Source organism: Sylvia atricapilla, chromosome 18 (assembly GCF_009819655.1).
Source record: "Sylvia atricapilla isolate bSylAtr1 chromosome 18, bSylAtr1.pri, whole genome shotgun sequence".
NCBI lineage: Eukaryota > Metazoa > Chordata > Aves > Passeriformes > Sylviidae > Sylvia > Sylvia atricapilla.
In genome coordinates this window covers 1,256,417-1,272,128 of record NC_089157.1, presented here as the reverse complement: position 1 = coordinate 1,272,128, position 15,712 = coordinate 1,256,417, and the positions used below count along the sequence as shown (strand labels likewise).

General features: G+C 40.1%; 1 protein-coding gene across 6 annotated transcripts in view; it reads right to left on the bottom strand.

Annotated features, from left to right (window-relative positions):
- SPAG9 (sperm associated antigen 9) overlaps positions 1-15,712 on the bottom strand; it is a 62,145-nt gene that overhangs the window by 45,526 nt on the left and 907 nt on the right. For 5 of the 6 annotated variants that reach the window (XM_066331874.1, XM_066331877.1, XM_066331879.1 and 2 more), the window contains exon 2: positions 10,513-10,633. In XM_066331874.1, coding sequence (XP_066187971.1) covers positions 10,513-10,633 — 121 coding nt within the window. Of the gene's footprint in view, positions 1-3,516; positions 3,556-10,512; positions 10,634-15,712 lie in introns of those variants that run through there. The other variant, XM_066331880.1, reaches the window with a different exon arrangement.

The window sequence follows — 15,712 nt, the reverse complement described above, 5'->3', positions numbered from 1 at the left end:
TGCTAGGCCAGTGAGAGGGGATTTTTCTGTTCAAGGCCAGCTTACTGCTCACTCCAATCCAGATTGTTTCACACTGAAACTGCAGAAGAGGCAGAGGCCACGTCACCCAACCCCAGATGAAGCCATTGGCTCCACCTAAGGTCCTACATCAGTTCCCTAAAACACATTCACACAATTTCCAGAGGTGTTTAACCACGACCAACACAGACAAGGTATTTGTTAAAACAGGTTCAAGCCCTATGTGGTACAGAAATTAAGGTTTCTGCTGCAATTCACTCACACTTCACTGAGCATTAAGGCAATAGATTTAAAGACAGAAAACACTTGAATACTTCTGAGGGAATTCCAAGAAATTAAAAATACATCTAGCAGATTTAGAAGAACTTTAGACAGTAAGTTCTTATTAGAGGGAGATGAAACAGACTGAGCAGCTCAGCTCATCTGTGCTGTTTCAGTTCAGATGAAATCGAGCTGAAACAAACTGTGATATCCCAATGCAATTAATTTGCAGAAAAACTAAGAGAACTCAAACCTTCTACACACAATTTATTGTGTCATTCAATTCAAACACAAAATATATTTTGCTGCTTAGATGTGAATTCCATATTTTTATTCATGTATTAATCACAATATTTATGTGACATAAGCATGTGTATCAAATTGTGTAACTGAGCTTATTCTACTTGCCATGCTTAAATATCCCTGGGAAAATTCAAATTTATAGTTCCACGTTTCCAGAGTCATTGCCAGACATACATTATCTGAAGACAAATGCCAAGATCTTCTCTGCAATTTGCATATTTTTATGTTGCCAACTAGGTCTCCTGAAAATTAATTCTCAATATACCATTTCTTTTTGATCTATAGATTTGTATTTTGGCACAGTATGTTATCAAAACTATGTTTTAATGGAAAGAAGTCTTTGCCCGAGTCAAATGCTGGAACCAAAACACATAACTGTCTACTCACTTGAATCTGTCTAAACATTCTGAACTGATTTAATCTTGCTCGTATAAGAACGTTAAGTTACTTGACACAACTTTTTTGCAGTCCACCTATAAATATCTGGTCAAAATAATACACCAAATATTATTTCTAACACTGCCAGATTGAATACTTCCATTTCTGCCCTGTTATTGAATGGAATAAAAGCTCTTTGGATCAAATAGCAGCAGGGGAGGCAAAGCATCTATAATACAACATAGAGAAAAATGTATTTTACACCACAAGGCATGTATCTAAAAAATACATATTTTTGTGATGCAGAACACCACTGAAGGGAAGAGTTCCATTTATTGTTTTGAGGCACAAGGTGGTTTAAGTCTCCTTGTACACTTGAAATGTCAATTTATGGAACTAATAAAATGACAACTTTTAACACCTTTGGTAAGACGTTACAGAAACGAGTCAGAACTTACAATTAACAAAGCGATGATGTGACACACCCTATTTTATCCACTATCTTTGCCTGATTGACATCCTAGTCATGAGTTATGAGATGTTAAACAGCTGCCCATCAGAGATACTCAGCAGCCCCCACGTGAGCACATCTTGCCCAGGCTGTGTCACCACAGCTTCCAGAGGGTCTGCCTTGTAACCTTCCCACTGTGCTAAACCTCCTTTGGGAAAACAGGAGACTGGAAAGTGCAAACTGCACGACTGATAGGCTTGTGTTTGCTGAAACCAGCTCCCTCTCCAACAAACAGTGTCCAAGGAGCCTCCCCACTGCTCTGCTCTGGGTGATGAAGCCGTGGCTCAATGCAGCCTCGCACGGAGCTCCCACACAAACCAGGGGGATGCACCCAACACTGTCCAGGGAGCTCATGTCTAGACACTGCAGCCAACTCCAGGGATGAATTATGCAAGTGGATTCTGGGAAAGTACTCAACAGTACATTTAATGAAGATTAACATCACATCAGGTGTTACCAACACCCTTCTTTGCTGCTGCCCAAAACCAGCCTTCAGGAAATCCACAAAAGCATTTCCCACTGTTACAGATACAACACACGCTTGCACTGGGGCTGAGGTTCCATAAAGAAGCACACCATTTTCCTCTCCATCTGTGAAGAAAGAAATGCTTGAAAATGTTTTAAAACTTTAATGGCCCAGTTATAATAAACAGTTCCTTCAATCAAGTCACTGAAGACAAATGTACACAGCTAGTGATGCTGCATAGTCAAGGGGGATATCTCCATTAGATCTGACTGCTAGGTCTTTTCATTAGATTTTCATTAGGTACAGAGGTTAAAACAATTAAGAGCCCAGAAGATAATACAACTGACATAAAGCACTTTCTTCTGGAAGTCATTTCCAGCTGTGCAATGCACTACACTCCTAGAGCTGGAAGTTTCAGCCAGAAGAGCACTAATTTATGTTACCCTCAACAGACACCACAACAGTCCTCAGACTGTTGGTTCTTCCAACACCAGCAGGACAAGAGACAGCACCAGAAATCTACTCTACCCAAAATATGCCTCCCATCAAGATAAGATCTTGCCAAAACAACCAACAGAATACACTTTCTTTTGTCCAATTAAACACTGTGCAAGAGATCAGATATTCCCCAAGGAGCAGAGATCACCACTGACTTGATCACAGATTCAGAAGAATTTTGAGGAAGACTACCAGATCCTCACCCCAAAAACTTTGAGAAGCTTAAGTCATTATTAAATGGAAACTAAATAGGAGGGCAAAATGCCTTTCACTGGCACCCAGAAACATATTTTAAACTCAGTTGTAGCCAGTTCCATTTTAATACATCAATGTACAAAGGAGTGGAGCTCTGGCCTTGATAACACCACAAGAGGACTGGAGCTGTGTGCTGGCACTGCCTGACACATGCTGGGCCTGCCAAGTACCAACCAGACATGGTTCCTATCAGTTTGACTTAAGTAACAACACAAAAAGTTTCTCTGATATTTCAGCCTCCAACTATTTTCCACTAACATGTCAAATTCTTATGGGTGGATGATAAAATTAGTTTGATTATATACATCCTAAAAGCAAAAGTGGCCACTGTCTCTGTTGCCATGTGTCTTTACAAAGCCATTACAAAGCCTTGTTACATCAAGGAAGACCTCACATTGCAAGATTACACTGCTTAAGATAATACATGTGCAAAATATAACATGCAACAAAAAAGTTGCACTAGTCACTCTTAGAAGCTTATGCAGACAAAAAATATAAAGGTCTTCAAGCATCATAAGTATGAGCATAAAACACAAATATTCTAGTGCTTTTAGGCTGATGAGAAGGCATACCCCTGAAATATCACCACAAACTCAAACCCAAGGCCTAGTGCAAACTTCTCCAGCACTGTCAATGTTCTAACACCTTTAATGACCTGAGGTACCAATCTTAATCAAAGTTCTCTTACAGAAAATCAATTAAGCCTACAAATGGAGATCAAATGTAATAGTAAACTAGAGAAGCTGGAGTTTCTGTCTCCTGACAGCATTATGAGGAATTAGGCAGCCAAGCTGCCCACCCTGCCTGTTCAAAAGTCAGAGCTTACCTCCCAAGTCTGATGGCTTTTACCAAGTTTGGAACCCTTCATCTGTATGTTGTCCTCTGCCTCAAACTCCTGATAAGCCTGAGGGGGAGAAAGAGAAACAGACCTACTAGAATGGCAAATCCAACCAGTGTGATGCCTTCAAGAGGAATTACAAGTTCCTCCTACACAAGCCAGGACAGAGATCCAGTTCATTAACGAGCCCCTCCTGGCACCAGGACTGTCTGAAGACTCTCCTTGGACAGCTTTCATCTGGCTCTATTCTTTAATGCAGGTCCCACACCAAAGTTAAGATGTAGATCCAGAAGGACCTTATGACCTCCTAAGTAGCTGCCAAAGAGCACACACATCACTTATGGACTGAAAAGAGGACTGAGCTACCAAACAAGTGTTTACCCTGGAAGTGGTAAGACCTGCAAATCAAACCAGCACAGAAAACTGATTTGTAAAACAAGTGAAAAATTCAACCCCTTGACAAGATCACCTTCAAGTAGCTCTTACACTGTGAACTACAGCTCTAGATCTCAGTTTAATAAGTAGGGCACTTGAAATTATGACAATAATTTAACTGTCAAGAATGTTCTGTTGATAGCAAATATCAACACATGCAGCAGCAATGGTCTGGCACTTCCAGACTGTTCAAGTTTGCACTATGTCTCAGGCACCCCAAATCCCTGCAATTTGTTACCAAAAACCCAACAGAAAACTTAAAAAAACCCAAACCAAACCAAACAAACCCCCACAAATCCCAAAACCCCTCACCTCTTTAAACATTCTGTTACAACATTTAATATGAAGACAACCACATGGCAGGACATCCCTTACACAGACTAAAACTCAAACAATCAAGAACATATACAAGAAACTTCCACACAAAATCAAGTCAAAAATCCAACTTCTTGCCCGCTCTGCACAAAGAATTGTTTCAGTGAGAAAATCTATGATTAACTGCTTTGTAAACAGTGGGATGCTCCACTTATAAACTTAGCTATTGAAGCAAGTCCCTGTCTGAGAAAATCTACATGAAGTAAGTCAGTGTGGACACAGAAGTTTGAGCAGACTGGATTTGTTTTAAAAGCCAGTGAAAACTCAGGAATGTAAGATGCTAAGACACATTTAAAGTCATTTTCTTAATTACCGCAATATTTTGAGCAACATAACCACTACAACAACCAAACTCCAGCACAGACTACAATACTGTTAATTTGAAAACACACATGAGCAGTTAAATATAGACCAATAGATCTCAAGCTCTTCTCACCATTTATTTTTGCTCAGGTATATTAACAGCTAAGCTTAAAGCAGGCCAATCACTGCTCTAATTTCGTGCTCCATTTTATTTTAGCCTTGAGGCCTGTAGTTTGGCTTGGTGCCTGTTCTGGAGCCAGCTGTACCCCCTGCTCCATCTAGTGGGCTGCTGGCTCCCAAAACCACAGAGAGACAGCAGGTCTTTGGGAACAGCACTGGGCAGCCAGGAAAGGCACTGGGAAATGCAGAGTCAGGAGGAAAGTCTCCCTTTCCAGCACACCCTGATACTCTTCTTACAGAAGGACTTTTCAGGTGTAGTGACTGATATCTGAGGCACAGTGTAGCAAAGGGCAGGGGGAATCTGCCAGCTTAACAAACATGAGATAATGATGGACATCATCAGAGATGAGGAACTGAGAACACACTAGCAAACAGTTCAGTTCCACATCTGCTATTCAAGAAATACAAGAATTCAAGCCATTCTGTTCCTCCTTTGCTGGAAATCAGATTAGATCTGCTGCCAGTCTGTGAAAATGAAGTAGGAACAATCCAGACCCCCAATGAACAAATCTGAACTTTTCAACTTCTTTCTAGCATCTATTGAAAAGCTTTCTTGTATTCTTCGAGATAAACACCAGTTGAGCCATCCCCAGAAGCAGCATTTACTGACAGAGCTGTTTCACACCAGTTTAGTTATTCATATCACCATCTGTGCAGATACACAAATCAAATCTCAAAACAATTTTCTGGGAAGTTTCTGTTAAACTTCACAGCTGAAAGTTCACATCAGAGTCTCCCTGTTAACTACAGATCAACATGAGCTGCATGATATCCCATGTGTAGAGATCTCAGATATTGGATGCCTTCAAATTATCCATGAGCGGCTGTCTGCCTGGATTTACATAACAGCAATGCTGGTGTCCTGAGAGCTCAGAGGAAAATCAAATAACATTTGCAGAACATTCACAACAAAACCTGGTCTTGCATCTTCTCTTGAAGCCAATGGAAGCAATAATTCTGTTTAGCTTCTGAGGAAAACCAATGTTTTTAGGTCAGCTTCCAAAGCATTTGTCTCATATTCCAAATAAAACCTTCAGCAAGTAATAGCTGCACAGAGTCACCTGACATGGGAAATACCATCATCCCAAGAGCTGTGTCGCAACATTTACAGCTCCAAAACCCGTGAGCTTGAGATACTTGTCTGGGGTTTGTTTGTTTTGTTAGGTTTCTTTTAAAATGTAGTTTCCCCTCAGATGTAATCTATCTCGTGCACAAAGCTCAGGTTTGATAAACTCAGGTATGCAGATATATCTGTTGTCTTGTCAAATGCAGTTTGTTATCTTGGTTGTTCTTTAGCACTAGGCAGATCCAGAAAAGGAGCCAATCTTTCAACTCCCACAGCCTACCACCTCCAGCAGAAAGCACTTCAGTCATGCAGACATTGTATTTTTCAGACTCTCTAATAAATAAGTTACTCCAAGAATGATTCCTTCAGAAAGCTTATGCCAAAGCTGTTCAATTCCTGTAGTAAGTCAAAATATACTAGTCATTCTTTCACGCGTAAAAATTTAATTAACTTATAGCCTGTAATACATAAAGAAAATTGACATTCCCAGAAAGAGAGTCAAGGAAGGAAACTAAAATAAACCTCTGTAGCCCCTCCCCCAGAACTCCATGGGGTGTTCCATGAAGATCATATCCCTTCCTGTAACTGGAGACTGAGCACTATCAGTATCCCAGCAGTATCATGTGCCTTCACAGAGCACTGCTGGACAAATGAGCTGTTTATTGCTATTATAAGTTTTTAACAACCCTCTATTTTCCAGGTCCAGGGTTGACATTTCAAATATTTTAATGCTGCAAATTACAAGCAGAACTAGGGGGTCTCACAGCAGCAAAGGCTTGAAATAATGTGGAAGTCAGGTATTTTCAGGTTCTTGTAAGAAATATTTAAGATTATATCAAAGACTGGCATTGGCCTCAGACACACCACTGCACAACAGAAGAATGTTATTTACTGAACACGTGGCATTATCGTGTTCACAGGTGCCCTCTGCTGCTGAGAAGGAAAAAATGACATGAAATCTAGATAAGTCATAAACCCAAAAATAGATTATTTTCCATCACTCAGTAAAAGTTTACTATAGATCCACAGCGAGAACTTCTAAAAACTGCCTGTACCAACATCATTCCTAAACAAATACCCAGGAACTTTGTACTATTTAACTTGTTTGACATGGCACAGACCCCAAGAGCACAGGCACTGCCCGTCCTCCCTCTCTGTCCAGGTACTGCTGAGAGCCAAGCCACACAAGGGACAGGGACAACCCAGGGAAAGTGACAGCCAAGAGCAACAGTGCAAAACAAGGAGAAAAGCTGGATCACAAGCCAAGGAGCTCCATCAGTGTTGCACGTTCCTGTGCTCAAACAGAAGCCGCAAATCCTTATGCCTCTGCTCTCTTTATGCAGTTGTAAAGTTTAATGAATTTTCCCAGGCTGCCACATATTGCACCATTTTTTGGCAGTAAACTTGACTTAGGCAACCACCACACCAACTACCAGGGCTGAGTGCTACACATCATGCGGGAGTGGTAACTCCAGAGCATCTGCTCCCACCACTCAGGGTTTCATCACTGCTGGGCTCACAGTCCGCCCAGGAGTGTGCCTTGCTGTCATCTCTGCTCTTTCCACCTCCTCCTAAGAAAGAGCAGAGCACTTCAAGGCATCAGGCATCTGCCAGCAACTGTTTCAACTTCTGATGGGAGGGGAGAGGGAGGTGAAGAAGTCAGTGAACAACAGGAACTTAGCAACTGGTTGACAAAATAACCTCCTGATTTCACTTCTGTAATTTCAAAAGGCACCTTTATTCCAACCTACCTGGTAGAATACATGGCTATGGATGCAATCCCACAGGATAAATTTAAGTGCAAAGAAATGCCTTTTTTTTTTTCTTTTGATTTAGTATGACAATCACTTAGACTGCACAAACAAGCACTTAAAATTCAGGACATAACAACCATAACCTCTTGAGCAATTTTAACTGGCACACAGGTTTAAGCACATACAATAAAGCTGAACTCAACCATGTAACATAAGAGCTGCCCCAGCTGACAAGCCTTCACCAAATGCCCAGCACTGACAGTGTTCAACAGAATGAGTCAAAACTTTTTAACAGACAAAACTTGTTCTCACAGGCTTTGCTTTTTTGAGGAAAAACACACAGAGCACAGGCAGTCTACAAGAAGCAAAAAGTCTTGGAGGTAAAGTATGACACAGAACCACGTTTTACCTGTTTTTCATTCTAATCTATTACTGATGTCACAACCTGATGTTGTGATTTCACTCAGCACTCCAGACCCAGGTTTTATTTGCTTATTTGCACTGTGCCAGACATTTGCAACTCCCATTACCAGTGATAACACTGCCACTGTTTTGAATGTTGACGCAGTAACACAGTTGGCAATACCAGAGCCTAATTTAGATGCACAGGCAGTACTATAGGAAGTAGCAGAGAAAAAGAAATATAGCTAGAAGACTTGGAGCCAAATTAAAGTGACATATTGGTGATTGGGATCATACAATGTGCCAGTTGCCTGGTCTATAAAACAAAACAAGGTAATACAGTAAGGTTAAGTTGCCTCACGAATACAGACACTTGTATGGTTTTCATACTTTAGAAATTTAGAGCACTAAAAAAACCAGTTTACTTGCATAATATTCATCAGATGTTCAACAAATGTGCTTATGTCTCCTTTGATCTTGGTCTACATCAGCAGAACGTCAAATCTTCCCAGCAGCCTTTCATGTTGTCCTGGACAGCTTATCAAAGCCAAGCAGGAGCAAACTCAGGGTTTAACCCAGCCCTATTGTTTCTCCAAATATCAAATTTTGCCATCACAGAAGGTTTTCCTCCACCAAAAAGATTTGTTTTCTCCAGTAAGTAGATTTTGGAACTGTCCAAAAATCATTGCTCTATCACTAGAGCCTTATATGCAGTTACAGCAACTTTTTTTAGCCACATTACTTCTAACAAAAAAAAGTAGTTCAAGCAACTTCTACTGAAACAACTGAGTTTCTTGGGCAAATACTTTCACACCAACAGACTCACAGAGCAACATAAAATGGTGTTACCAATACATGGTAAATGTAATTTCTATCAGAGAAACTCCAGGTGCGTTGCCACACACACTGCCAGAAATCCAACTGATTTTTCTTTTTCGTGGAACCACTCTGTCCTTTGGATTGCATTAACAGAACAAAGCCACGGCCTATAGGACATGATGCAAACTTGAGCCATAATCTTGTTGTCAGAGAGCACGGTCTCCCATGAACAAACTGTTTGGGCTGTGTGTTTAGAGCACAGACCTTCTAGAAACAGTGTCTTAGTTACCAAAACAGACCACCTAACTCCTGCCCCAATGTTTTCTTTTCACCTCTTGTGAATAAATACACACACAACACCATTTCACAAGAATCACAGGGTTTCTGGCAAAGGTCTCTACAATTACCCATTTTAGCCTGACTTCATCAACAAAGAGAATCCTAGGAAATAATCACCCTGGTCTTCACTGTGAAAGATTACCTGAAGTGCTCCTTCATCCCTGCCTGTACAGAATCTGGGAATATTTGAACAGGGGATAATGAAGCAGATGATGCCTCTAAGATTTGCCAACACCATTCTGAACTGTCAAATTCTAGTAGACTTCTGCCCTAGATGCCACCTATATTCATTGCAACTCTCACACTAATACTTGTGCCCTGCTTTAGACTCAGTCATGCCACTGAAAATTAAACTTTATAGAAAAAGTGTCAGAGCTTCAGCTGGAAAAGAGCTGTAACTTCCTAGGGGCAGGAAACTTGTGTTAGGGGCAGGAAATGTGGCTGAAAAATGGAGGAAAGAATAGTGAAAAGGGGCTATTTTGACAGCTGGCCCTGCCTTTAGAAACTGGTCATCTCAGCCTTGCAACAGTCTCATTTTACTCCCTGCAGAGTCCACCAACAAAAGCTATACATTAACTGATGAACACACCAGTCTCACATCAACAGAAAGTAGCATAGAAGCTCAAAGTATAAAGTAGAGAAACTTATGATGAAGATGATGATGTTTCATTCAATGACTCTGTGGCTGGATAAGAAGCAGCCCAGCAGAATGTCTAAACTACAATATATGTAACTTCAAGTGTTTCAAGACAATTGATGACTCTCATCTTTTTCTGAATTTTCCAGAAGTTTTTTTTTTTTTTAAATTACACAGAACATCTCTAAAAAGGAAAGTGTTCTCCCTAAACTTTTTTCTATAGAAAGTAAATGTCTCATAGAAATAATTCAGCAAAAATTATATGAAAGTTAATGAGAAGCAGCATCAATGCTCTTCTCATCCCAGCTGGGCTTCTAAACCTGAAGATAACCTTTGTTTTAGCACAGACAACTGTTTAATAGGAAGAAAATAGCTTATTTTATCATCACTAACAAGGAAGTAATGTAACCATCTCCTGAAAAAGTTGCTAAATGTTAAAACAGCACTGTCTAAAAGGCAAACAATACAAGCAGGATACCAAAAGAATCAGATTACAAGTCACAAGCTTGTATCTGACTTGTCTGCCTTAATTCTAAAGAAGACAGACTTGCACAAGAGTTACTAAATACAGGAATCAGAGGGCGCAGATATTTAGCATATGTATTATCAGTTTATAGAACAAAAATTACAATGCACTAATATCACTTACAGGGAGTGCACCATGTTCTACTTACTTTGATCAGCATAGTTTTTTGCTTTTAGTTCAAGTTGCCGAGTTTGTGACTCTAATGCTTCCACTCTGGTCTGTAAGTCCTTTTTCTCTTGCTCTTGAGAATCTTCAAACTCAATGAATTTCTAAACAACAACAAAATAGTTAAGTTAGAACAAACAACTAATTACAGGTTTTACAGCAGGTAGGAAGCAACACGATGGGTCTTCACAGCCAGGAAGGTGCAAGGTGGTTTCCAAAACAACTGACTAGATCACACAAAGATCTATTTAAACACAAAGAACTATTTCAGTCCAGGTCCATCAGTCAAGCACCCAGCCTAGGTTATACTGTGTAACAACTTTCAACTAAGTGCCAGCTGCTCTGGAGAACCTGCTTGTGATTAACATCAGTATGAATTATTTCATTATTGCCTAACTTAATGTACAACAACTGCCAACAGTTCATGTGAACACAGGGAGTCTTGGCATCCTTGGTTTGAATGATCATCAGTGAAGTTATTTTCATCCCTAAGCCACAAAGGCAGAGACACTGCAACACGGACACACCCGCAGCATCAACCAAAATTATTTGGTATCTTTTCCATTCCCACCCAATTCTGCTATAAATTCTCAGTCTTCATCAAATTCTTAATAACCATCTACAATCTGTCAACTGCACAGAAAACTCCGTGCTGATCACCATCACCTTCTGTTTCCTTGGTTTACCAGCTTTGAGATTCTCCATATTCTGGAGTTCACTGTGAATGTATCAGTGTTTACATTCCCTAGCATAAAAATTACCAACAGACAATTATAGCCACTTTAAAAGCTCATTTTTTGGCTATTTATCTTATCCCAAACCCCAAGAAATTCAGCATGTATTGCTAGCACAAAGAATGCTTCCAAAAGCCAGAGATGTTCTAGGCCGTGCAGTACTCTATGCTCTGCACTGCAAGAAGACAAGGTCATCAACACAAGTTATACAGAAGGCTCATGGAACAGGGAGGAGAAGCAGACCAGAAACCTCTGCAGGAGAGATTCCCTAACACCCACGACACTTAAAGAGGCAAAGACACAGTGAAGGCAGCAACTTTAAAACAGTAATCTGATTGGAATATTTTTCCCTATGTATTGTTAGGGAAATACAGTGGGAAAAAGATTTCAAATGGTCACACATCAACTGTTAATGAACTATTACTACATTTTAGCCATTGTGTTTTAGAGCTTTTACAAAAGCAGAAATTCATGACCTAATGAAAAGGGCTTCAGTTGAACAAGGTCATCAGAAGAAGTTCTGACAAAAAAGTACTTCAGATGTAGAAATGCATCAAAACCTATGAAGTGAAACAAGAGTTCCTTTCAGACAAGCTCTGCACAGCTATCACAGGACTGGGCATGGTGTTCATATGACTGCTTGAAGCTAAATCACAACACAATTGGGGAACAGCTGACATAGCTCCAGGTAGCACCTATTTTCATCGGCTGCTGCCATCAAAAATCCCTCCTCAAACACAGATGCGCGGAAATCTTTCTACTCCCTCCACACAAAGTTTGGGAATATTAATTGGTCAATGTAATTTGAAAACCTCAATGTTTAAGCTTGTTTCGTGTCTTCTGTGTAGTAACTGATGCAAGACTTTTTCCCCTTTAACATTCAAGTCATGTCTGGCCTATTCTCGGCAGATTCCCTTTTCGCAAAGGGCTTCAAAGTTTGACGCAAATTTGGCACTGGGGCCAACGACCAACACAGTTTGTTACACCAAACATGGGAAAACATGAAAGGAGAATTATAAAACTGTAACATCTTTGTTTAGTTGTTTCTCTGATGATTTCCCAAAAATGTGCCATAGCTTGCTAAAGGCTAGGGACGATTATAGTCATGAATAATAAACAAGTCATTCAGAGCCATTATTGTCATTGGTACTCACAAAACTACAGATAGATATAATGTTTTATTTCCTCTCAAGTTCTTCAACTGCAAGTGGTAAAACTGGTCTGGCCTAGAACAGTTCTGTTACTTTCCACTAGTTTACCTCCATTTTGTTAAAGTTCAAAAAAAGTTCTACATTACTATAAGGAAAAGCATTTCTGTAATTACCCTTCTTCCCTGCTGTAAACTATACCTGATCGGATCTTGGCATTGAGAACTTTGGACTTTGAATATTTTCACTTGGTTTCATTTCTTCTTCTGGTGATAGTATTATCACTGGCACAACCTCAGCAGATTGATCATCACATCCTGACTAAGCCTGCACAAGTATGACAGAAGAACTAGTTTGACAGTTTGGCAACTCCCATTTAATCTGTCCCATTTTTTCCAGGCAGGATCAAGTGTGTCATTTCAGACCTTTATCCTGTCCTTAAAGACCTCATGTAAAAAGTGTGAAAAAGTCCCCCACAAACTAAACTCAAAAATCTTTATGTAATTAACTTTAAACCTACTTGAAAGCTTGCAGAGATATGTGGAATAAATAAGAACTGTGACTACACAACAGCCCAGCACATTAAAAACCCTCTGTCCTGCACACAACCACTGAAGCACTCAGTAGCACATTATTAGCCAAATGACATCTCTCTTCCTATATTTATGTCATCTTGTGTCTCTTTACATCTTGCCTTGTTTTCCGGTCACAGGACCCAGGCGCAATGCTGAGCATATCTGATGTCAGGCTCCCACCCACTTGGAAATCTTTATTAGTCTATGATGTGTCCTTCAGCAATGTGTATTGCACCAATGACAAATTCTCAGCCAATGGCAAGTTCTTCTTGGAGCAGGGAGGAAAAAAATCACCTAAAAAGCCAGTTCAGATGGACGTGGGGCACAGAAAAACACATGAAAATGAAAACAACCTGATAGCTGTAGAGTGAACGTTTTCTGTAAAATGCATCTCTGTTTTCTCCTCTCAAATTAAAAAATATCTGAACTCTTACGGCACAGTGTTTACTCAACATATAAACCTAAAAGAAGAAAGTTACCTCTGGGAACAGTAAGAAAAAGCAGACATCAAAGTTCATGCTATGACTTAAACCAATTTTAGTGGTGGTAAATCCTTTTTCACGGTTGCCAAAGATTTCAAAAACAACTTAATCCCATCAATAGGAGAAAATCTAAAATATATACTAATTTGGCATGGCTAAAAGGAGTAGATTTTATCCTCTTTCCAAGTGCACACAAAACACATGCCAGCTACAAGTGCAGGTCTGAAACAGCACATTACTGCAGAAGTAACTCTTATCAGGGCATGAAATAGAGAAGCACAAATGCTGTTTCCTCTCCCACTTCTTTGGGGCAGGAATCGCTACCTCACAGTCACCCAGTGGAAAAGGAAGAACTAGAAGCAGAACAGCAGTGCAGCTGGTTCCTACATTCCTTCAGCCATATCAAAAAACCTGCCATGTTAAAAGTCAAATTATTTTGCAGCAACTACAAAGATCAAGACTGTACTCAGAGTGTTGTGACATAGGCCCAGAACTTCTGTCAAGATGACTTTAAAAAAAATTATTTGAGAAATCCACAGGTAACAACTTTTAAGATATTTCTTTAGTAACACTTTTTGAGCACAGGAAATTAAGAAAGCAAATTACAAAAAATGGGGCAAGGAGACCTCTTCCCAAATAGTAAACTATTTAATGTTCATTAAGATACTACCGCAAATAAATTTCCTACAACAACAAGCAGAAAGTAAAAGAAGGTGTGTTAATTGTCCAGAGAAACTGTGGTTGCCTCATCTCTGGAAGTGCTCAAGGGGAGGTTGGACAGGGCTTGGAGAAACCTGGTCTAGTGGATGGTGACCCTGCCCATGGCAGGGGTTGAGTGACATGAACTTTAAGGTCCCTTCCAACCCATACCACTGTGTAATTCTATGAACACATGATAATAAATATGGAACTCAGCAGCTCAAAATTCTCCATTTTGCCACCAGATGACATAGGCAAACTCCACAACAAAAGAAATGTACGAAGCCAGCAACTTTTTGTCCAAGGAAAAATAGTGTTAAATTTCTGTTCCCTCCTTGTATTTCAACAATATTGTACCCATCAGGTAATCTCAGCAGTGAAAAAGTAATTCAACAACCATGCCTGACCAACACATGTGCCTCTCCTGAACACAGCAGGCTGTACCTAACACTTTCACACCCGTACAGCACAATGACCTCAGCACATCACAAAAATTACCTTTGTGCTTACCGTGAAAATACAGTCTTTGGTCTAACTGCACTTTGGAAAGCATCAGCCAGCTGTCTTCGAGAATGAGAACTGGTTCTTCAACTGCATAAAGCCTGTCCCCTCAAGTTAATTTATCATGACACATGAAGTGGAGATGGCAATGAAGGACACTATCAATACAGGCACATACAGTTGGTGAAAAGCTACAACATCATTAACCCCATGGTCTGTTTCATCACTTTGGTACAGTTTCTGTCCTGCTCTCAAGGCCTGTTTTTTTCAATCTGGCAAATGCTGCCTGTGCTTCAAGCCTGATAGATTATCTCACGAATTAGTTCAGGAAGTATTTATCAACCCCTTCCTGTTACTCTCAATATAAACATATTTTCTGAAAGACCCTTTTACATCAGCTTGTGTTGGAAATAGTGTGGCAACTCGTGTCCATTGACTGGAGTCCATAAGGCATCATAAAAGCACTCTGTGTTTGATAAGGAGGATGAATGATCTATCACTCCAAGAGTTGAGGGGACACCATTTATACCACAGCACTTCATAACAAACTGAGTCCTGGAATAATCTGCAGACAACATTCTGCACTCGCTTATAACAGAAACAAAAAAGTATTTGTACAGGGCTAATATTTTTTTAATCAAGCTTTCATTGTCAATATTGTGTTCACTCGCAGTGCAGTTGTTCTCATTTCTGGAAAATTTAGAAGGCAAGCACAACCAGCGAGATTAACGCAGGACAAGGGGGCTGGAAATAGACTTGTAAGATCGCTTGTTCTATCACAGATAATGCTGCCAATCCAATTTCCTTCAGGAGTCTGGCAAAACAAAGAGCTGCAGGAAGTTATCCTGCACAGCTGATTCCTATTGTATTGCTTTATAATATTACATTAGATAACGCTTCACAAGCTTATTTATGCCGAAGTGATTATTGGTACAAAAACTGAAACAAAACCATCTAACATCCCAAATCAGAGACGATGTCACTGGAGAGTCCACACAACCTGTTGCTCCCTGCAGCTTCACGTACCAACTCTGAAGAGCTTCA